Source organism: Scyliorhinus canicula, chromosome 12, assembly GCF_902713615.1.
Source record: "Scyliorhinus canicula chromosome 12, sScyCan1.1, whole genome shotgun sequence".
NCBI classification, from domain to species: domain Eukaryota; kingdom Metazoa; phylum Chordata; class Chondrichthyes; order Carcharhiniformes; family Scyliorhinidae; genus Scyliorhinus; species Scyliorhinus canicula.
Genome location: NC_052157.1, coordinates 9040310 through 9062723, shown reverse-complemented (window position 1 = coordinate 9062723; position 22414 = coordinate 9040310). Strand labels below are relative to the sequence as shown.

General features: G+C 44.8%; 1 protein-coding gene across 5 annotated transcripts in view; it reads right to left on the bottom strand.

Moving 5' to 3' along the window:
* The window catches only part of iqch (IQ motif containing H), a 250122-nt gene that overhangs the window by 211237 nt on the left and 16471 nt on the right, over positions 1–22414 (bottom strand). For 4 of the 5 annotated variants that reach the window (XM_038813308.1, XM_038813305.1, XM_038813307.1 and 1 more), the window contains exons 3-4: positions 9544–9641; positions 3578–3692 (exon numbers count right to left, since the gene is read on the bottom strand). In XM_038813308.1, the coding sequence (XP_038669236.1) occupies positions 3578–3692; positions 9544–9641 (213 nt within the window). Of the gene's footprint in view, positions 1–3577; positions 3693–9543; positions 9642–22414 lie in introns of those variants that run through there. The other variant, XM_038813309.1, reaches the window with a different exon arrangement.

Genomic DNA, 22414 nt, shown 5'->3' with positions numbered 1-22414 from the left:
CATTTTCACTCCAATCTTGTTTCAGATGTGTGTTATGAAATAAACTAATAGCTTGGAGGCAAAAATATGACTTGTTTTCTATTGCTGCCAAATGATGTAATTTCGTGCTGGTAAAACAACCTAAAGCCTTTTAGAGTCTGTGAACACTAACATATGCTAATAAGCTATAAATGACTGGTTCAGACGGGAAATTCAATTTTTCTTATTGCATTTTCAAGTACGTAAGTAGCTAAAACTGTGTAGTAATATGTAGATGTGTAGGTTTGATGTTTAATACAATTGAGCAAAATCAGTCACTTTAATATAGATTCTACTCATCCGAGTTTTCAGAAATATCTTTTAACAGCTTTTTTCACTTGTAGAAATGAGCAATTAATGTTATTGTTGGTCTTCATACAGTGCAGATATAAATATAATGATGCTGCAGCTAAAATTAATGCAAATAGTTTCTGGCCTGCACAGACAGAATGACTTTGACTCTTCTGCAAGGCAACAATATTTGCTAAGTTTACCTTTTATCCCTAATTCTCTCTGCTCTCCAAAAGATACAGAATTATGCTGGAATTTACGAGCAACCTCACCAGGTTGTCATTTCTCACATATTGTTTATACCAGAACATTGCCAGGATATTTGGACATGAAGCATCATAACCAAACTCAATTCTACCCATCCAGTGTCCAAAATCATGTGTCCAGCATCAGCAAAAGCACAAACCAGAGACTGAACCAGAAACTATCCTATCATACTTGTTTTACTGGGAATATGGATCAGAGCAGGGGGAATAAAAGTTCCTGCACTAACGATTGACCCTGTTTGGAAAGCACAGCTCCGCTGACATCAGGGTCAGTCTCAGCTTTGAATAATGGTACTAATTGCTTAGATACACCCTTGAAGAAAACTGAGATACCACAGGGCATCGAGTGGCTCTGACTTGTGCCGGATAGGTTGGCATTTTCACGAAATGAAGGAAGGTTCCTTTTAAATTTTTGTTTTGGGATGTGGGCACTGCTGGCAAGGCCAGAATTTATTAGCCATCCATCGTTGCCCTCAAGTAGCAAAACGTCCAGCCTCTGACCTACTCCAGTAGCCACAGAATTGTGGTGGCTGGTGCAGTTACGATTTTGGTCAGTGATGTTGCTACTGTGAGGCTGTTATGTTTATGCCATTGCTTGTTATGGGGAAGTGGTTAGACACTCTCTTGTTAGAGAGTCATCATCTGGCACTTGTTAATAATATGTTAATTATACTAATTATATTGTTAAGACACACAGGCAAAGGGTATTTTCTAATTAAGTATTTTAATCACAAATAAATTGGGGACAAGTGCCCTACCAGAGGCTGTCAACCCAGTAATTTTTGTTTGATTTATTGATTACTGTTTGTTTAAATAGGGACACATGGTTGTGGTAGGAGGGATATGAGACAGAACAAAGTCATATCACTCGCTCAGTAAGGAAGAGCTTGGTGTCTTGGTTTTTGACTTCACCAACCAGCTTGGAGTCTGTTAACACTTGTATGGCGTGAATGTTACTTGTCACATGTCAGATCAAGCCTGGATGTTATTCAGGTCTTGCTGCATGTGGGCACAGATTGCTTCATTATCTGAGGAATTGCAATGGTGTTCAACATTGTGAAATCACCAGTAAATAAACTCACTTCTCACCTTATGATGAATGAGAAGGTCATTGATGATACAGCTGAAGATAGCTGGGCCCAGCATACTACCCTGAGGAGCCCCTGCAGCAATGTCCTATGCTGGCATGATTGATATCCAACAACTACAACCTTTGTGCAAAGTATGTGTCCAGCAACTGGGATACTTTCTCTCTGATCCACATTGTTATGACCACCCGGGCTACTGCGCAGTCAATTCCAGCCCCACTTGACCTGGAATTGCAACACCAGAGAAATTAATAAACCATTCTTAGAAAAACACCCAAAGGGCGAGATTTTTACCAGCTGCGTTGTGCCCGGAAGGCAGCATGGCATGGCACAATGCGACTGTTAGATGCCAGGTGATCCACTTCCCGGATCGACTTGGCTCGCCACGCCTCGTGAGATCTAATGCGATCTTGTGAGACTTCGCGCTGTGAATGTCGCCCATTGTGGGCGGGATCACTTTTTAGCAAATCTTTGTATTAAGAGTGAGACAGTTAGTCTCATGCTAATATGCATTCCCACAATCTACCCAAGGTGTGGGATCTAACTCCCTTACCTTGGAGACCGTGGACTAGCGTCGTTCAGTTCTGGTCTCCACATACGTGGACCAGATGGAACGGCACTAGTGGGGGGTCTCCCAAGGGATCGGAGGCCACCATGTGCTCACCCTCTGGGCGGGGTGGTACCCTGGCACTGCTGGATGCACTTGTACAGCTATGCAGCTTTTCTGGAGAAACCACGAGGGAGAGGAAGAAAGAGCAGCTTCTTTCCTCTGAGCACCCAGGACTCTCACTGTCCTTCCCCTGGCTCTCTGAAGATTATCCCACTCAGGCAGGATCCAATCACCGCCTGTTATTTTGCACAATATGGCCTCTTGGCAAATTCATTGGCTACCAGCCAACCAATTGAACTGGCTCCACTGATCTTTCGGGTGCCGAAAAGTCTGAGTTCTGTTGTCCGAAAGTTAGCACAGTGTTCTCTTTTGTAACATTTGAATTCCTCACTTCCCCTGCTCGACTTAAAGATATATGTCCATTAAGCATCCACGGATAAAAATTATAACAGCAAAAATAAAGAAAAAAGGGAATCAACAGGAAGGATCCTTCCAACATTGACTTCAAATTTACCAGGACTATGTGGTGCCAGACTCAGTAAATTACAGGCTTGATTTCAAAGGCAGTGATTGTCATCTCAAATCAGGAATTTACCTTGTGTCCATAGTTTGGTCAAGACTGTAATAACCCAAATTGAAGAGCTTATCGGTGATTGAAATGTTTCATTCAAAATTATTTACTTTGAAAGAAAACCTTGACATGACAAATTTGCAAGGCGATAGCGTGCACAAATGTTTAGAAACAGGAATAAATCATAAAGCCAATATTTGAAGAAGAGCAACTTAATCCAACCACCTTCTCACTGTAGTAAAATCATGGATGCTTTGCTCCTAGCAGCAAGCCATGTTCAAAGGGAGCAACCCTTTTCCAATCTACCCTCCCTCTGCAAAGCCTGACTGTCACCCACCATGTGAGGTGGCCAAAACTGAACACTTTTTTCTATCTGAACCCTAACCACACCAGGACTAAATAGTATGCTTTATCTTGTTATGCATTGTCCTATAAATACATCCTGGGACCCAATTTTCTCCAGTTATTGATATAGAGCATTGACCATGAAACTGTACAGATCTAGTCACCAGAACACCGATATCTCTTTTCTTCCCCATAAGCTTTAGTGCATTACTCTGAAGGCTGCATACATCTTCAGTATTCAAGCACATATAATAATCTGTAACTGGACAAATGACTCATAATTTGACACCATTATTGGCAGATGGAAAACTTGTAGGTATTGTTGATGTATTCAATATAGATTATATATAAAAACAAACAGTAAATACAAAATAGATAATGAACTTACCTGTGTTCCAGGTGAGGCATTTTGAGGTGAATTCCATAACTGGATACCGTGATGCTTTTTACTCAAAGATGGGTAAGCAACAGGCCTCTTCATTATTTTACTGACAGGCAGTGGACTAAATGAAAAACATTATTGTTTTTTGGTGGCAAGGAATGGTTTCCAATATGAAGTACTTCCTTATAAATGCATCAGAATAATTATGGTGTACAAGCAAATACTGGGGTTTGCAGGCTTCGTCGAATACACAGACCTCTGAAGCTGCACATTTATCTTTGAATTCCATCCTTTTGTTCAGAGAACTTCTGAAGCTTCTCATCAACTACAAAACTCTCGATTTTATTAGCAACATTTAAGAGGCATCTGGATGGGTACATGAATAGGGAGAAAATAGGGGGCATACGGACTGAGTAAGGGCAGAAGATATTTTTTAAGTTCAGCCGTCATGATTGGCACAGGCTTGGAGGGCCAAAAGGCCTGTTCCTGTGCTGTACTGTCCTTTGTTCTTTTTCAGTTGTTTTCCTTCCTCTTCTGAAGGCACGCTGTGACTTCAGTTCATGGTCAGGTATCAACAATTCTTCACACAAGTGACCATTCTATCTGTGTGAGTCACGTACACTAAATAAGTAAAGTAGGCTTTAAACTAAATATTGCAGTGGGGGGTGGGGGCGGGGGTTGAGTTGCATGGAATTTAAAAGAATTAACGTGTAATGAGGAGGTAGGAGTATAGGTTAATGATGAGGCTAATTGTTACCAGATAATTGAAGGAAGGGACAGAGTGTGTGAATGTTATATTCCAAAAGGGAATCGTACAAGAGTAGGGAAAATAATAACAGGACAAATTTAATGGCTTTGTATCTGAATGAGCGTAGCATTCATAATATAATGAATGCGTTAACAGCGCAAATAGAGACAATGGGATATGATTTGGTGGCGATTACTGAGGCATGGTTACAAGAAGGCCAGGTGTGGGAGTTGAATATCCAAGGGTACTTTGTGTTTTGGAAGGATAGCCAGAAAGAAAAAGGAGGTTGTGTACCTTTGTTAGTAATGGAAATGCTAAGTGGTGTAGTGAAAAATTATATTGGTATTGGAGATCAAGATGTGGAATCAGTCTGGGTAGAAATAGCACGGGAAAGAAGTCTCTGTTGGGAGTAATCTATAGGTCCCCTAATAGTAGTTCCATAGTAGGACACAGTATAAACCAGGAAATACTATATGCTTGTAAGAGAGGTATGTCAATAATCATGGGTGATTTTAATATGCATATAGACTGGATTAATTAAATTGGCAAGTGTGGCCTCGAGGGAGAATTCATATCAGTGTATCAGAGATTGTTTCTGGAAGAATATGTTTCCGAACTAACCAGGGAGCAGGCTGTTTTGGTATACTAGTATTGTATAATGAGATGAGATTAATTAATGATCTTGCAGTAAAGAATCCTCTAGAGGGCAGCACGGTGGCCTAGTGGTTAGCACAACCGCCTCACGGCGCTGAGGTCCCAGGTTCGATCCCGGCTCTGGGTCACTGTCCGTGTGGAGTTTGCACGTTCTCCCCGTGTCTGCGTGGGTTTCGCCCCCACAACCCAAAAATGTGCAGAGTAGGTGGATTGGCCACACTAAATTGCCCCTTAATTGGAAAAAATAATTGGCTAATCTAAATTTATAAAAAAAAAGAATCCTCTAGGAAAGAGTGATCATTGCATGCTTGAATTTAAAATTCAGTTTGAGAGTAATAAACTTGAGTCTCACATTGGGGTTCTGGTGTTAAACCAAGTTAATTAAATAGGCATGAGGATCGATTTGGCCTTCGTGAACTGGGCAGAAAGACTGAAAGTTAGGACAGTTGATGAATAGTGGCAGATATTTAATGAGATATTCAATTCCTCCCAACTAAAATATATTCCAGAGAGGAATAAATAAATTTAAGGGAGGAAGAAAGAAATTTAAGAGGAGGGTGGCTAAGAAAGGAGATTAAAGATAACGTAAAGATAAAAACTAAGGCATATCATATCTTAAAGGTCAGGGCAGGCTGGAAGATTGGGAAAATTTTAAATACCAACAAAGGGTTATTAAAAAGTAATAAAAAGAGCAACAGTAAATTATGAAAGAAACCTAGCGCAAAATACAAAAACAGATAGCAAAAGATTTCAGAAGCATATAGAAAGTAAGAGGGTAGCTAAAGTCAACATTGGTCTCTTAGACCAGTTGGTAATGGGGAACACAGAAAGAGACACTAAATCAATATTTTGTCTCAGTTTTCAGGGTGGAGGCTACTACAAACACTCCAAAAGTAGCAGGTAATGCAGACTTTTTGAAAAGTAGAAACTTAAAACAATCACTGTCAGTGTAGAAAAAGTATTGAGAAAACTATTAGGATCAAAGGCAGACAAGACTCCAGGGCCTGATGGCCTGCATCCGAGGGTCTTAAAGGAAGTGGCAGCAGCGATAGGGGAGGCATTGATTATAATGTTCCAAAATTCACTGGATTCTGGAAAGGTTCCAGTGGATTGGAAAAAAGGCTAATGTAACAACTCTGTTCAAAAGGCAGAAAGTAGGAAATTATAGACCAGTTAGTTTAACATCTGTCATTGGGAAATCGTTGCAATCCATTATTAAGGCAGTAGTACGGGACATTTTGAAAGTCAAAACACAATCCAGCAGAGTCAGCATGGTTTTATGGAGGGTATATTATGTTTGACTAATGTGCTAGAGTTCTTCAAAATTGTAACAAGCAAAGTGGATAATGGGGGTACTATAGATGTATTGTATCTGGACTTCCAGAAGGCACTTGATAAGGTGCCGCACAAAAGGTTAATACACAGGGTAAGATCCCACTGGATTGGGGGTAATATATTAGCTTGTCTAGAGGATTGGCTAACCAGCAGAAAGCAGAGAGTGGGTATAAATGTTTTTTTTGGTTGGCAAGCTGTAACTAGTGCTGTGCCACAGGGTTCAGTCCTCGGTCCCCAACTAGTTACAATCTCTATTAATAATGTGGATGCAGAGATAGAGAGCGGGATTCTCCAATAATGGGGCTATTTCCCCACGCCAGCGTGAAAAGCGGTGCCAACTACTCCGGCATCAACGGTCCCCGCTAATGGAGAATGCTCCCCTTCCTAGTGGGCTAGGTTGGTGCCAGAGTGGTCCCCGCAGCTCCAGCCGGCGCGGAACAGTCCGCTCGAGTTTGGGCATGCGCGGAACGGCCGGCGTGATTCCACGCATGTCTGGAATGATCGCGGGCTCGGCCACCGTGGGGACCCCCCCTGGGGTCAGATCCCCCCACCCACCGTCCAGGATGGCCCCCGCAGACTCACCTTCCAGGTCCCGCCGTTTGGGATGTGAGTAACTCAAGCCGGCCAAACACGCGGCCACTCGGCCCATCGGGGCCTGGAGAATCGCCGGGGGGGGGGCTGTCAACGGCCCCCGACATCCGCGCCGGGAGTCTCGCAAGCACCCGAGAATTGCCGGCAGAGAATGGGGAAGCCGCTGTCGGGGCGCGATTCTCACGTCCCCCCGGGGATTCTCCGACCCAACGCCGGGTCAGAGAATCCGGCCAGAATGTATTGTAGCCGAATTTGTAGATGACAGTAAAATAGGTGGGAAAGCAAATTGCAATGAGGAAATAAGAAATTTACAAATGGATATGGATAGCTGAGCTGAGTGGGCCAAAATTTAACATGAACAAGTGTGAGGTTCTCCATTTTGGTACTCGTGCATGAATTGCAGAAAGTTAGTATGTCGGTCCAGCAGGTAATAAGGAAGGCAAATTAAATGTTGGCATTCATTGATAATGGAATAGCGTATAAAAATAGTGAACTGATATTGCAACTGTATAGGGCCTTGGTGAGACTGCATCTGGAGCACTGAGCACAGTTTTGGTCCCCTTACTGGAGGAAGGATGTAAATACATCAGAGGCGGTTTAAAAAAGGTTCGCTAGATTGATTCCAGGGATGAAGGGTTATGAAGAGAAATTGAGCAGTTCAGGCCTATACGCCCTGGAGTTTGGAAGAATGAGAGGAGATTTAATTGTGGTTTATAAGATGCTAAAGAGGATTGACAGGGTAGACGTAGAGCAGTTTTCCCTTGTTTGACATTCTAGAACAAGAGACCATAGTTTTAAGTAAAGGGTGGGAGATTTCAAACAGAAATAAAGAGGAATTACTTCACTCAAAGGGTTGTGAATCTGTGGAATTCTCTACTTCAGAGTGCACTGGACACCCGAACGTTAAACAAATTTGAGGAGGAGATAGATAGATTTTTAATTAGTAGCGGGATGAAAGGTTATGGGAAGTGGGCAGGAAGGCTGTGATGAGGCTGAGATGAGATCAGCCATGATCGGGTGAAGGTGGAGAAGGCTCGAGGAGCTGAATTGCCTACTCCTGCTCCCAGGGGCAGCACAGTGGTTAGCACTGTGGCTTCACAGCACCAGGGTCCCAGGTTCAATTCCCAGCTTGGGTCACTGTCTGTGCGGAGTCTGCACGTTCTCCCCGTGTCTGCGTGGGTTTCCTCCGGGTGCCCCAGTTTCCTCCCACAAGCCCTGAAAGACGAGCTGTTAGATGAATTGGGCATTCAGAATTCTCCCTCAGTGCACCCGAACAGGCGCCGGAATGTGGCGACGAGGTGATTTTTACAGTAACATCATTGCAGGGTTAATGTAAGCCTACTTTTGACAATAATAAAAGATTTTTAAAAAAGTCCTTGTGTTCATATTAATTGGCTATTCAAACACTGGGGTGGATGGGACACCTATGGTTAAATTTGATTGTCATTCCCTTAGGGCCACATAGGCAGCAATGACCATTACGGAAATCAGGTAACCCATGGCATATATTTGCTCATCTTGGAGCCAACAAACCCCTGGATATCACACCCTCACCACTCAGACCCTCTCCTTTGTGTTTCACAGGGGAATGTCAATTTGCCGAATAGGACAGGAGAAGACATTCTGTAATTTACAACAGTTTTATTGTTATATTATAGTTCAGTACAAACACCGGTTTCGACTCTTCCCTTCTGGATCTTCTCCCAGTACAGAAGCAATCCCCACCAGGGAAAAACCCAGCTCTTCCGTACAGGCTTCAATTAGCATCAACAACTCTCAAATGACTTTGAAGCTTGCTCTGGTTTGATCTTAAAGGGACCTGCATTTCGAACATTGTCACCCTGAGATTTTCCTCCAAGCTAACCCATTGAGACATTTAACCATATTTATTTAACTATAATCGCAAACTCCCACCTCCTCGACATCATTATATTTCAAGACAATACCCACATTAACTGCCCCCAACAGTTTCAACCAACAAAAAATATAATACTGCAGATGTTGGAAATTTGAAAGAAAACAGGCAAATGCTGGAAACACTCAGCAAGTTGAGAAATATCTGTGGAAAGAGAAATGTAGAATTAATGTTTTGGGTCGATGACTTATCAGAATATAAATTCAACGACAAATAATATCTAATTTGTGGAGCAATTTGAGTCCAGAGGGAGTAGTAAATTCTTCATTCAAAGTACTGTGCCATTTTATAGAGAAAAACAGTTGTTCAGTTCTCAAGTCAGTCCATATATCCTGGCTCCTGTTAGTTCCAACAGTGTCTCTCCTGGATGCAACGAGATGCTCTAATCTTTTGATGCCACAAAGCAGTCTATCAGGTAGGGAGACTCAACCTTATATGCCTCTCCATAGGTTATGTCAGGCCAGTATTTTACCGACTAAAACACAAAAATACTGCAAATGCTGGAAATCTTAACTAAAAACCTTTCTGCCCCTCTCCAGTTCTGATGAAAGGCTGTTGACCAACTAACAGATGCTGCTTAAACCGCGAAGCACTCCCAGACTTTTACCTGTTCATTTCTTCACAATAAAATAAAGGGAGTACTTTCAATAAGTTGTAACATTGCCTTTAAATTACTAAATAATGAGAAGGAGTCAGGTTAGGATTAATAGTGTGACTGGCATTACTTACGCTGCTGAAATGTGGTCAGCTGGCATATTTCTGTATTCCACCGCAGGAAGGGTCAAAACTTGCTTATTGATTGTATTCAGATACTCCGCTGCATGATTCTGCAATAAAACATTTTTTGTTCAGCATATGGTGACTCAACCACACTTCATAAATATACTTTCAAATCAGCTTACCCGGCCCACTGATAAGATCTTTATAATTCGCTGTGTGTGATGCTGGCGCTGATGAAACACTCACCGTACACACATTTTCCTTTCATTTAATTGCAAAACTAGATTCCAGTGATTTTCTTTGACTCCCAAAAGGCTGAAGTAGAAAAATAGAGAAAACCCCCTTTTTTCCCACCCAACTCCAAATACCGGTCAGAGAATTACACAGGGAAAGGACTGATTAGGAGATTCATCCTTGAGTTCAAATCTTTGCTTCTCTCTCCTTTCATTTTTAAAAATATATTTTTCCCTGGAGCGTAGGAGGCATAGGGGTGATCTTATAGAGGTCTATAAAATAATGAGGAGCATAGATAAGGTAGATAGTTGACCTCTTTTCCCAAAGGTAGAGGAGTCTAGAACTAGAGAGCATAGGTTTAAGGTGAGAGGGGAGAGATACAAAAGAGACCAGAAGGGAAATTTCTTCACACAGAGGGTGGTGAGCATCTGGAATGAGCTGCCAGAGGCAGTGGTAGAGGAGGGTACAATTTTGTCCTTTAAAAAGCTGTCAGACAGTTACATGGGCTGGGTGGGTATAGAGGGATAAGGGCCAAATGCAGGCAAGTGGGACTAGCTTAGTGATAGAAACTGGGCGCATGAACCAGCTGGGCTGAAGGGCCTGTTTCCATGCTGTAAACATCTATGACTCTATAGAGTACCCAATTCCTTTTTCCAATTAAGAGGCAATTTAGCGCGGCCAATCCACCTATCCTGCACATCTTTTTGGGTTGTGGGGGTGAGGTCCATGTAGACCCGTGGAGAATGTGCAAACTCCACACAGTCAGTGACCCGGGGCCGGAATTGAATCTGGGTCCCCTGGCGCCATGAGGCGGCAGTGCTAACCACTGCGCCACTGTGCTGCCCCTTCTCTCCTTTCAAAGAGCATCTTCGGTTGCCCGGGGTTTACTAATCATAGCTGTCTACACGGCTCTATCTTTAGCTGACTTTCCATGATGCCACAATATAATGGAGGAAGTAGCAAAAGCTGGTCCAAAGAACTATCACAGCTAGTACAGGGGCTTAACCCATGCTTTTTATACCAGCAAGGGCTACAGTCCAAACATTTGAGCGAATTGATTCTGTAATCTTTGCCTTACTGGCGATGAAAATATGTGCTACAGTAGAACCTGATGTAAGCCAACTGCACCAACATGTCAAGAAAATGGTGTTTCATTATACCTAGACATGTTACATTGTATGGCAATTGATCTGTCCCTTCATAGCAATTAACAATATTGATTCAAGTATGAGAAAATCAGGATGGTTATTTCAGCAGTAGAGTTACTGGAATTGTGGATTGTAATGTCACACAAGAAATTATTCATAGTTGTAAAATAAAATTTAGAAAATTGTGTGAATTCTTTCCCACTTTCCCTTCACCGCTGATGTCTCCCATTATCTATCCCCCAAAAAGAGAGAGTTTTTAAAACTTAAACATTGCAATGCAAAATGTGATCTACGATGCATTCATCAGATCTGTTTGTTACACATATATTTTCCCTTTTTTCTCACAAAGGTGCTCCGTTATGATATAGACTTCAGTGTCTCATGCAAGTGGCAATTTGTCATAAGTATCAAATGCTCCTAGGATATTGCAGTAGATGGTCACTCAGCTTGATCCTAACACCACCTGACATCCACACAACACCAACTTGTATTTCTATAGCATCTTTAGTGTCGCAAACCATCCCAAGGCGCGTCACAAAATAGTTAGCAAATTAAATTTGACATAAAATGATATTAGGATAAATGAGGTAGGTTTTAAGGTGCATCTTAAAAGAGAATAATATATTAATCTTTATTAGGGTCACAAGTAGGCTTACATTAACGCTGCAATGAAGTTACTGTGAAAATCCCCCAGTCGCCACATTCCGGCACGTATTCTGGTACACTGAGGGAGAATTCGGAATGTCCAATTCATCTAACAGCATGTCTTTTGGGGCTTGTGGAATGAAACCGGAGAGCCCGGAGGAGACCCACGAAGACACAGGGAGAACGTGCAGACTCTGCACAGACAGTGACCCATGCCAGGAATCAAACCCGTGTCCCTGCTGCTGTGAAGTAACAGTGCTAACCATTGTGCTACCATGCTACCCAAGAGAGACATAGAGAATCTACGAGACTTAGGCAGTGAATTCCTGAACTTAGGACATAGGTCAGACAATAATGGTGGAGTAAAGAAAATTGGGGTGCACGAGAAGCCAGAATTAAAGGATTTCCGAGATCAGAGAGGGTTTTAGAGCTGGCAGCAGTGGCACAGTGGTTAACACTGGTGCCACACAGCGCCAGGGACCCGTGTTCAATTCTGGCCTCGAGTGACTGTCTGTGTGGAGGTTGCACTTCCTCCCCATGTCTGTGTCGGTTTCCTCCAGGTGCTCCGGTTTCCTCCCGCAGTCCAAGGATGTGCAGGTTAGGTGGATTGGCTGTGCTAAAATTGCCCCTCAGTGTCCAAATGGTTAGGTAGGGTTACTGGGATAGGATTGAGGCATGGGCTTCAGTAAACCTCTTTCTAAGGGTCGGTGCAGACTCGATGGGCCGAATGGTCTCCTTCTGCACTGAAGGGATTCTATGGAGGAAGTTACAGAGATATGAAGGGGCGAGACTTCTTATTAAGGGCTATGGGGAGAGAGCGGGTAAATAGAGTTGAAATCAACCATGATTGAATGGTGGAGTGGACTCGATGGGCCGAATGGCCTTACTTCCGCTCCTATGTCTTATGGTCTTATGGTCTTATGGAGACCTTGGCGGGATTTGAGAAGAAGAATGACAATGTTTGTTTTGGATGGGATACACTCTTTAATGTCAATTACAGGATAATGATCAACAGTAGAAAGAAGGCTTGGCTGATAGATTTGTATCCTTGGTAGCCTAGAAGAGGCCAGAAGTTCCATACTATTAATATAAATTAGCTGCTGTTCAAATGGTTTGACAATGTAATTTGTCTATGTACAACACATAGAGGAAATATATATCTACGAAGAATATAATTATGCAATTCTCATTTAATTGAAAGTAGTTTTAATAAGAGTTAAAAGTAGTCCTGAAATTATGTTAGACTGGAGATGCTATTGTGATGTCGGTAGAATCACAGTGTTAGATAAAAAAGGATCAGAACCTTAATTTGCAAAAAGGAATGCAAATGATAGACATTGTGATCTCAATAGTCATGTTATTATGTCTTGCTTTACAAATATATTCAAAGCACAGAATTACTGAATAAATCACAGAAGAGCCATTATCATGCATTCATCTTACAGAAAATAACATGTGTGATTAATGTAGGATTCATGAATTCAGTATTAATAAAAGAACTCTCTTCTTCCCTTCTAAATTACTGTCTTTCTCCCCTGAAGATGCTAACCCCATGCCGAGATATGCTTTCATGGCATTTTGCCCAAGTAAATGGCCATTCTTCATGTGTGAGCTCAAACAACAAGCATTTGAGGCTCATCAGCTGGGGTGGTGAGCGGGGATGTGGTGGGGGGGGGGGGGGGGGGAGTGTCACAACCAAGGCTGAAAGAATAATACTTGAAGTCATAGATTTAGCTGCAGGTGCCACATCATTTAATCCGCCATGTTGGCTCACATCCGATCACGTGTTGTTTATCTCCATCAAATGGGCGGTAGCACTCTAGTTAGCACAGTTGCTTCAAAGCTCCAGGATCCCTGCTTGGGTCACTGTCTGTGCGAAGTCTGCACGCTCTCCCCATACCTGCGTGGGTTTCCTCTTGGTGCTCCGGTTTCCTCCCACAGTCCAAAATGTGCAGGTTAGACGATTGGCCATGCTAAATCGCTCTTAGTGTCCAAAAAAGGTTAGGTGGGGTTACTAGGTTATGTGGATAGGGTGGAGGTGTGGGCTTAATTAGGGTGCCCTTTCTAAGGGCTGGTGCAGACTCGATGGGGGTGAATGGCCTCCTTCTGCACTGTAAATTCCATGAAAATCACATTGGTCTAAATCAGAAATCGTTACTCCAAACTGATTTGCAACATCATGTTCTGTGGCTTAATCATGCAAGATCTTCATATGGCTTTGGTGGTCTCCTCTCACGTTGTGGTTGCCTGTTGTCTCAGGAATGCTGGCCATTGTGCCAGGGATAGGAAGCATTGTCGTCCCCTCTGGAACTGATGTTTCCCCCCGTCTGTCTGCCATCAACGTCGGTGGCTTGAACGTCTGGACTGATGAATGTCAACTTTGCCCCAGCCCCTACATTGTTTATCTGCTGCTGTGTGTTTGTCACCATGACACTTTTTGACACATGAAAAATTCCTAATACACAAAACTCTTTCTGGCAAGTGCAGTTATACTGTTTCAGTTCTTGGCAATGATAGTGTAAGGCTTGGGGTAAAATCTTATTTGAACTGTCCCGTCTTCGAGGTACGTCATCACCAGGCATCACACTAGACTGTGTAGCTTCCCTTCCATAGTCTGCATAATACGACGGCGTCATCTGGCCCCAAGGATCAGCGATCCTGTGCCGCACAAGGAGCCAGCACGGCACTGGAGAGCCTCACGCTGCTCCAGCTGCCAATATGGGCATCAGGACGGGCACCGCGGGTCCGCGCGTGAGTTCGCGCATGCACACTACGGCTGCCGCAAGTTCACGCATGCACTTGGGTTGCCGTCTCCACATTGGCCCCAAAGCAAAATGGCGGAGAACTACAGGGGCCCGGCGTGGAGGAACATAGGCCCCCACCGGGATAAGCCCCCCCGCCAATTGGTAGGCCCCGATCGCGGGCCAGGCCACCGTGGAGGCCCTCCCCCAGAGTCGGATCACCCCCACCAGGCCACCGCACCACAGCATGAACGGCGAGGTCCCACCGAGTAGGACCACATGAGAATGCGCCGGCCTAACTTGGTGGACACTCGGCCCATCGCACGGGGAGAATCGCCGGGGCGGGCCCCGACCGGCGCCATGCCGACGTCAATTCTCTGGTCGGCGGACCGGCGTCGGAGCGGCGCCGAATGACTTGCACCCCCCCCCCCTGATTCTCCGACCTGACGCGGGGTCGGAGAATCACGCCACCTTTTTTTTTCTCTCATAATCTTGAATGTCCTGATCAACACTGATGTCCCTCAGCTCTGGAGTCTTGGTGCGTACATTCCGTTCAACATCGGTTCAGCTAAGCACTTTCCCAGCGTAGCATGTAACTTTACTCGATACATGACCACATATTGATTGCAACATCTCCTTCCAATCTTTGTCCTCAGTCTGAGCAATCCTCATCCACTTTTCTAAGGATTGTTTTTTTTGTTCCATGTCCCCATTTGCCCGTGGCCATTTAAGGGTCACTCTATGATGGTGAATGTCTGACTTGCCTTTAATCTACAAAAGTCTGTGAAATGAATTGTAGCCCATTGTCTGAATCCAGAATGACCGGTAGACCAAGCCTTGCAAATATTTCTTTTTTTTTAAAATAAATTTAACGTACCCAATTATTTTTTTCCAACTAAGGGGAAATTTAGCATGGTCAATTCACCTACCCTGCACACCTTTGGGTTGTGGGGATGAGACCCAGGCAGACAAGGGAAGAATGTGTAAACTCTACACGGACAGTGACCCGGGGCCGGGATCGAACCCGGTCCTCGCCGCTGTGAGGCAGCAGTGCTAAATATTCTGCCACTTGCTGCCTTCCTTGCAAATATTTCAGTCACTGCAGACACCGCTTTCTCTGCTGTTGTAGACTTCATCACAACATACTCATAGTAACGGTTGCAGTAATCAATCATTACTAGTATGGACTCTCTTGATGAAAGTGGCCGAAAAAGTCAACTGCTACATTCTCCCATGGTCCAGTTGTTAATAGTGTGCTGTGTACTGGCTCTGGTGTATTGGCTCTGCTGACAAGTTGACATTCATGACATGTTTTGACAAACTACTCTATCCCTTGCCAATATACTTTGGTTCGTAAGTTTTGCTTAGTATCAACCATTCCCAAGTGGCACTCATGAAAAAGTGTCACCAGTCATCCTGACCTAAGCTTTTGCGGCACTACAAGGCTGCAGCCTCTGAGAACACACTTCCCCATTGTGCGTAGTTCATCTTGTAAACCTTGAATGGGCCATTCTCCCTGTTTCCAGATTGGAATCTCTGTCTCATCTATTCTGGATCTTTGTCTGACTTTCTTTCGATCTCTCTAGCTTTCATTGCTCTGAGTGTAGCCTGAACTAGCACACACCACATGAACAATTCAGCTTCCTTCTCTTGTGAGGATCTGTGTGTTTGACTCTCTGTCAGTAGTTGTGACAGTGGGTCAGTAATATTCATCTTTTCATCAACGTGAACCTTCTCGTATTTGTACTGCCGGAGTCTCAAAGACCATCTTTCAATCCTGGCAAATGGTTTGAATCTTGGAGAATAAATGATCTCTAATAGTTTTTAATCTGTCACTCATTCAAACTCAATGCATTGAATCTTTCACATGCCCACATCAATCCTAGGGGCTCTTTCTCGGCCTGAGAATATCTCCTCTCCACATTTGTCAGAGATCTGTTTGCAAAGGAAGTGATTTTCAGATCATCTGCGTGTCTTTGCACTAGCACTGCTCCTAATCCTACAGGACTACATCTGCTATGACTTTCATTGGTGCATTTGGATCATAGTATCCCAGGATTCGAATGCTTGTCAAGCTGTCTTTTCAAAGCTTTGAAGGCAGCTTTCTGTTCTTCAAATTTGAACTGTTCATTCTTTTTTTTTTTAAATTTAGATTACCCAATTATTTTTTCCAATTAAGGGGCAATTTAGTGTGGCCAATCCACCTACTCTGCACATTTATGGGTTGTGGGGGCGAAACCCACGCAGACACGGGGAGAATGTGCAAACTCCACACAGACAGTGACCCAGGGTCGGGATTTGAACCTGGGACCTCAGCGCCGTGAGGCGGTTGTGCTAACCACTAGGCCACCGTGCTGCCCTTAACTGTTCATTCTTAGTGGTTATTGTGGTGATATGAGTGGGAACACTGTCATTGGTGCAGAGCATTGGTTCCCCATTGGCTCTGGCTGGTCATGTGCCTCTCGTCTGATTGGCTGGGACTAGTCATGTGACTGCTCACCAATTGGTCGAGAGGCAAGTAGACCCCGCCTCCGAGACAGGGTATAAGTACCCAGGTTTCCTGGCGGTCGGCCTTTCTCTGTAGTCGACCACCGGGCTAACAACTAGCTGATTAAAGCCACAGTTTGGATCTTCATCGTGTCTCGTGTCCAATTGATGGTACATCAGTCATCTTCCTGAATGGGTCAGCCTGGGTAGCAAAGTTTGGGATATACCTCGCACAGTAGTTCATAAATCCCAGAAAACATCCCATTTCATTGGGATTTCGTGTTTCATGTGCCTCTGCTGTTACTTCCGTCTCGTCTTTGGCTGGATTAATTCTGTCGCCCATGAGTCTGCATTTACCACAAGTCTTGCTGACTGCAATCTAACCAATACTGATCTCAGCCTCCCATTATGTTCCTCTCCATTGGATCCAAGAATAATGATGCCATCTGACAGATTGGCTATTCCTGGTGTTATGGGCCAGGGCTTAGAAACTCCAAAGTGTATTATGAAGTTCACCTGACCTTACAACCTTGATACTGAATTTGGAGAGGATGAGCACAAAAACCTTCGCTGAAACGGGTGATTCATCAGACTTCTTAGACACTTTAATCCAAACAAGGTTTATTCTAAGTATGTAGCTGACATATATATGTATATATATATAAAAACACAGAAAGAATTTTTATCAATTACAAACATAAAGACACCACACAGCTACAGTAGTCTATATATAACACTTAATGAATTCCCCCTTAGCTGTTCCAATTCAATAACAAAATCCAATTAAACCAAAACCCTTTTCAAGGGCATGGCCCAGCACTCTGTATTCTCACTTGAATGGGACTGGTCTTTTTCCTGACATTTTGATCCATTCCAAACAGTGGATTCAAACTCCTTGTGGGAAACAACTATGTTTTTAAGGTTAACAAGGCAGTTAACCACACCCAATGTGCTTTTTACTGGAACAACTTTTAAAATGAAAACAGAGAAAGACAGAGAAAATACTTATTTTCCCTTTCTGTAGTCCAAAACAGTCAAACTGAAACCGAAAGGCCCTCTCACCTCACAGCCACAGCCCAATGTGCTACAAGTCACATGATAAGAGACTAAACCTTTCTTAAAGGGACACTCATGTGACACTGAGATCCCTTGTATAACCTTATGGATTATTTTTTGCTAAATCTTTGGCGTTGCTTTGATGCAATGCAATCTTTTGTTCAAAATAAGTGGCAAAAGTTGTCAGATTCGTTGAATCAGGTCGGAGCTCCATCTGGTGGTGTCCCCACTTTTAAGTGGCATTTTGAAAATACCTTTCCTTGTTAACAACTCTGAAAGACTTCATCCACAGTGGCAATTGGGTGACGTTCTCTGATTAACACTTCATTCACCTGTCACATATCAATACACAGTCTGATGTCATCATTTGGCTTAGTTACAGCCACAGCACAGATCACCCATGGTGTTGTGTCCTTCAACCTTCATGCCTTGGAACATCAGTTTCTTGATCTTTGCCTCACCTTTCCTTCTCTGACCAAATGCTGTCTGCTTAGAGACTGAGCTACGGGCTTCGCCTTCTTGTCAATGGTTAACCTCACTTGGTGGTGTGTGACTTCCCAATTCCTTGAAACACTGGTCCAAACTGCCCTAGAAACGTCACATAGCATTTCACAGAAGTCACTTTCAATCCAATGTGCAGCACCCCCACAATTAATGCAGTTTTTCTGCTCAGAAGAGGCTCGCCATCCTCCTCAATCACTACAAATCCTCCCTCTACATTGCAATTCGCAGCGCTCACATCAGCAAAGAAGCGTCCAACAGTTTGAAGTGGAGTTTTAGATGGGTAAGGGTAGAGCCTACCCATCTGCGCCTTGACCTCCTCAGTAAGACAAACTCGGGACACAACCGACAGAGTACCCTTTGTGGTCCATTACTACCTTAGAGCGAAGAAACTACGACATCTTCTTCGAAGCCTTCAACACGTCATTGATGAAGACAAACATCTTGCCAAGGCCATCCCCACACTCATACTGCTTGCCTTCAAACAACCGCGTTACCCCAAACAAACCATTGTTTGCAGAAAACTACTCAGCCTTCAGAACAGCGATCACGACACCACACAACCCTGCCATGGCAACCTCTGCAAGACGTGCCACATCATTGACATGGATACCACCATTACACGTGAGAACACCACCCACCAAGTACGCGGTACATACTCGTGTGACTCGGCCAATATTATCTAGCTCATACGTTGCAGGAAAGGATGTCCCGAGGCGAGACCATGTGACAACGGCTGAATGGACATCACGCGACAATCGGCAGGCAGGAATGTTCCCTTCCAGTCGGGGAACACTTCAGCAGTCAAGGGCATTCAGCCTCTGATCTTCAGGTAAGCGTTCTGCAAGGCGACCTTCATGACGCACGACAACGCAGAAACACCGAGCAGAAACTGATAGCCAAGTGCCGCAAGCATGAATACGGCCTCAACCGGGACCTTGGATTCATGGGCGGAATTCTCCGACTCCCCGCAGGGTCGGGGAATCACCCGATCGGACCCCAGGGGGTGCCCCCACGGTGGCCTGGCCCGCGATCGGAATCCACTGATTGGCGGGCAGGCCAGGGCCACGGGGGCACTCTTTTTCTTCCGCCGCCGCCACGGCCTCCACCATGGCAGAGGCGGAAGAGACCACCCCTACCGCGGCCGCTGACGTCACCACCGGCACATGCGAGGACCGGCAAAGGCCTTTCGGCCAGCCCCGACGCCGAGCGCCAAAGGCCGTTGGTGCCAGTTTTGGCGCCAGTTGGCGTGGCAGAAACCACTCCGGCGCGGGCCTAGCCCCTAAAGATGCGGAGAATTCCACACCTTTGGGGGGGCCCGACGCTGGAGTGGTTGGCGCCACTCCACTACGCCAGAACCCCCCGCCCCGCCGGGTAGGGGAGAATCCCGGCCCATGTCCCACTACATTCACCCCCCACCATCTGGCCTGGGATTGTGAAATCCTACCAACTATCCTGGCTTGAGACAATTCACACCTCTTTAACCTGAGATTATCCCTCTCTCCAGTCACTCCATCTGGACGTGCAAAGACTTGCATTCAAAGTATCATCTTGCATCATTGACTCATTGCATCATTGTGGAAAGCAGCTCTTCAACCACCTGATGAAGGAGCTGCGCTCCAAAAGCTAGTGATGCCAGATAAACCTGTTGGACTTTAGCCTGGTGTTGTAAGACTTCTTACTATGTTAACATACAGAATTGCTTATGCATATCATTACATCCCTTTTCTTTAGAGTTTAACAAAATGAACATACATACAGGGCAGCACGGTAGCATTGTGGATAGCACAATCGCTTCACAGCTCCAGGGTCCCAGGTTCGATTCCGGCTTGGGTCACTGTCTGTGCGGAGTCTGCACATCCTCCCCGTGTGTGCGTAGGTTTCCTCCGGGTGCTCCGGTTTCCTCCCACAGTCCAAGGATGTGCAGGTCAGGTGGATTGGCCATGATAAATTGCCCTTAGTGTCCCTTAGTGTTGGGTGGGGTTACTGGGTTATGGGGATAGGGTGGAGGTGTTGACCTTGGGTAGGGTGCTCTTTCCAGGAGCCGGTGCAGACTCGATGGGCTGAATGGCCTCCTTCTGCACTGTAAATTCTATGATGATCTATGATTTAAATCAATTATCATACAGACACGGGGAGAACGTACAGACTCTGCACAGACAGTGACCCAGAGGGGAATCGAACCTGGGATCCTGGCGCTGTGAAGAAAAAAGAACAAAGAACAAAGAAAAGTACAGCACAGGAACAGTCCCTTCGGCCCTCCAAGCCTGTGCCGACCTTGCTGCCCGTCTAAACTAAAATCTTCTGCACTTCCGGGGTCCGTAGCCCTCTATTCCCATTCTATTCATGTATTTGTCAAAATGTCCCGAAAATGTCACTATCGTCCCTGCTTCCACCACCTCCTCCGGCAGCGAGTTCCAGTCACCCACTACCCTCTGTGTAAAAAACTTGCCTCGTACATCTCCTCTAAACCTTGCCCATCGCACCTTAAACCTGTGCCCCCTAGTAATTGACCCCTCTACCCTGGGAAAAAGCGTCTGACTATCCACTCTGTCTATGCCCCTCATAATTTTGTAGACCTCTATCAGGTCGCCCCTCAACCTCCATCGTTCCAGTGAGAATAAACTGAGTTTATTCAACCTCTCCTCATAGCTAATGCCCTCCATACCAGGCAACATCCTGGTAAATCTCTTCTGCACCCTCTCTAAAGCCTCCATATCCTTCTGGTAATGTGGCGACCAGAATTGAACACTATACTCCAAGTGTGGCCTAACCAAGGTTCTATACAGCTGCAACATGACTTGCCAATTTTTATACTCAATGCCCCGACCAATGAAGGCAAGCATGCCGTATGCCTTCTTGACTACCTTCTCCACCTGTGTTGCCCCTTTCAGTGACCTGTGGACCTGTACACCTAGATCTCTCTGACTGTCAATACTCTTGAGGGTTCTACCATTCACTGTATATTCCCTACCTGCATTAGACCTTCCAAAATGCATTACCTCACATTTGTCCTATTAAACTCAATCTGCCATCGCTCCACCCAAGTCTCCAAACGATCTAAATCCTGCTGTATCCTCTGACAGTCCTCATCGCTATCCGCAATTCCAACCTTTGTGTTGTCTCCAAATTTACTAATCAGACCAGTTACATTTTCCTCCAAATCATTTATATATACTATGAACTGCAAAAGTCCCAGCACTGATCCCTGCGGAACACCACTCGTCACAGCCCTCCAATCAGAAAAGCACCCTTCCATTGCTACTCTCTACCTTCTATGACCTAGCCAGTTCTGTATCCATCTTGCCAGCTCACCCCTGATCCTGTGTGACTTCACCTTTTGTACCAGTCTGCCATGAGGGCCCTTGTCAAAGGCCTTACTGAAGTCCATATAAACATATGGGCAGCACGGTAGCACAAGTGGATAGCACTGTCGCTTCACAGCGCCAAGGTCCCAGGTTTGATTCCCCGCTGGGTCACTGTCTGTGCGAAGTCTGTACGTTCTCCCCGTGTCTGCGTGGGTTTCCTCCGAGTGCTCCGGTTTCCTCCCACAGTCTAAAGACGTGCAGGTTAGTTCGATTGGCCATGATAAATTGCCCTTAGTGACCAAAAAGGTTAGATGGGGTTATTGGGTTATGGGGCTTGGGTGGAAGTGAGGGCTTAAGTGGGTTGGTGCAGACTCAATGGGCCGAATGGCCTCCTTCTGCACTGTATGTTCTACGTTCAATATCCACTGCCCTACCTGCATCAATCATCTTTGTGACCTCCTTGAAAAACTCTATCAAGTTAGTGAGACACGACCTCCCCTTCACAAAACCGTGCTGCCTCTCGCTAATTCGTTCATTTGCTTCCAAATGGGAGTAGTTCCCTGGATTATCCTTGCTACCCTTCTTAAACAAAGGAACAACATTGGCTATTCTCCAGTCCTCCGGGACATCACCTGAAGACAGTGAGGATCCAAAGATTTCTGTCATAACGTAAGATGCATAACATAACAATTCCAAATATTCACAATTTCAGTGTCCATTACAGATTCCGTCTGTCTGGCTTCTTTCATTGTCTGGTAGA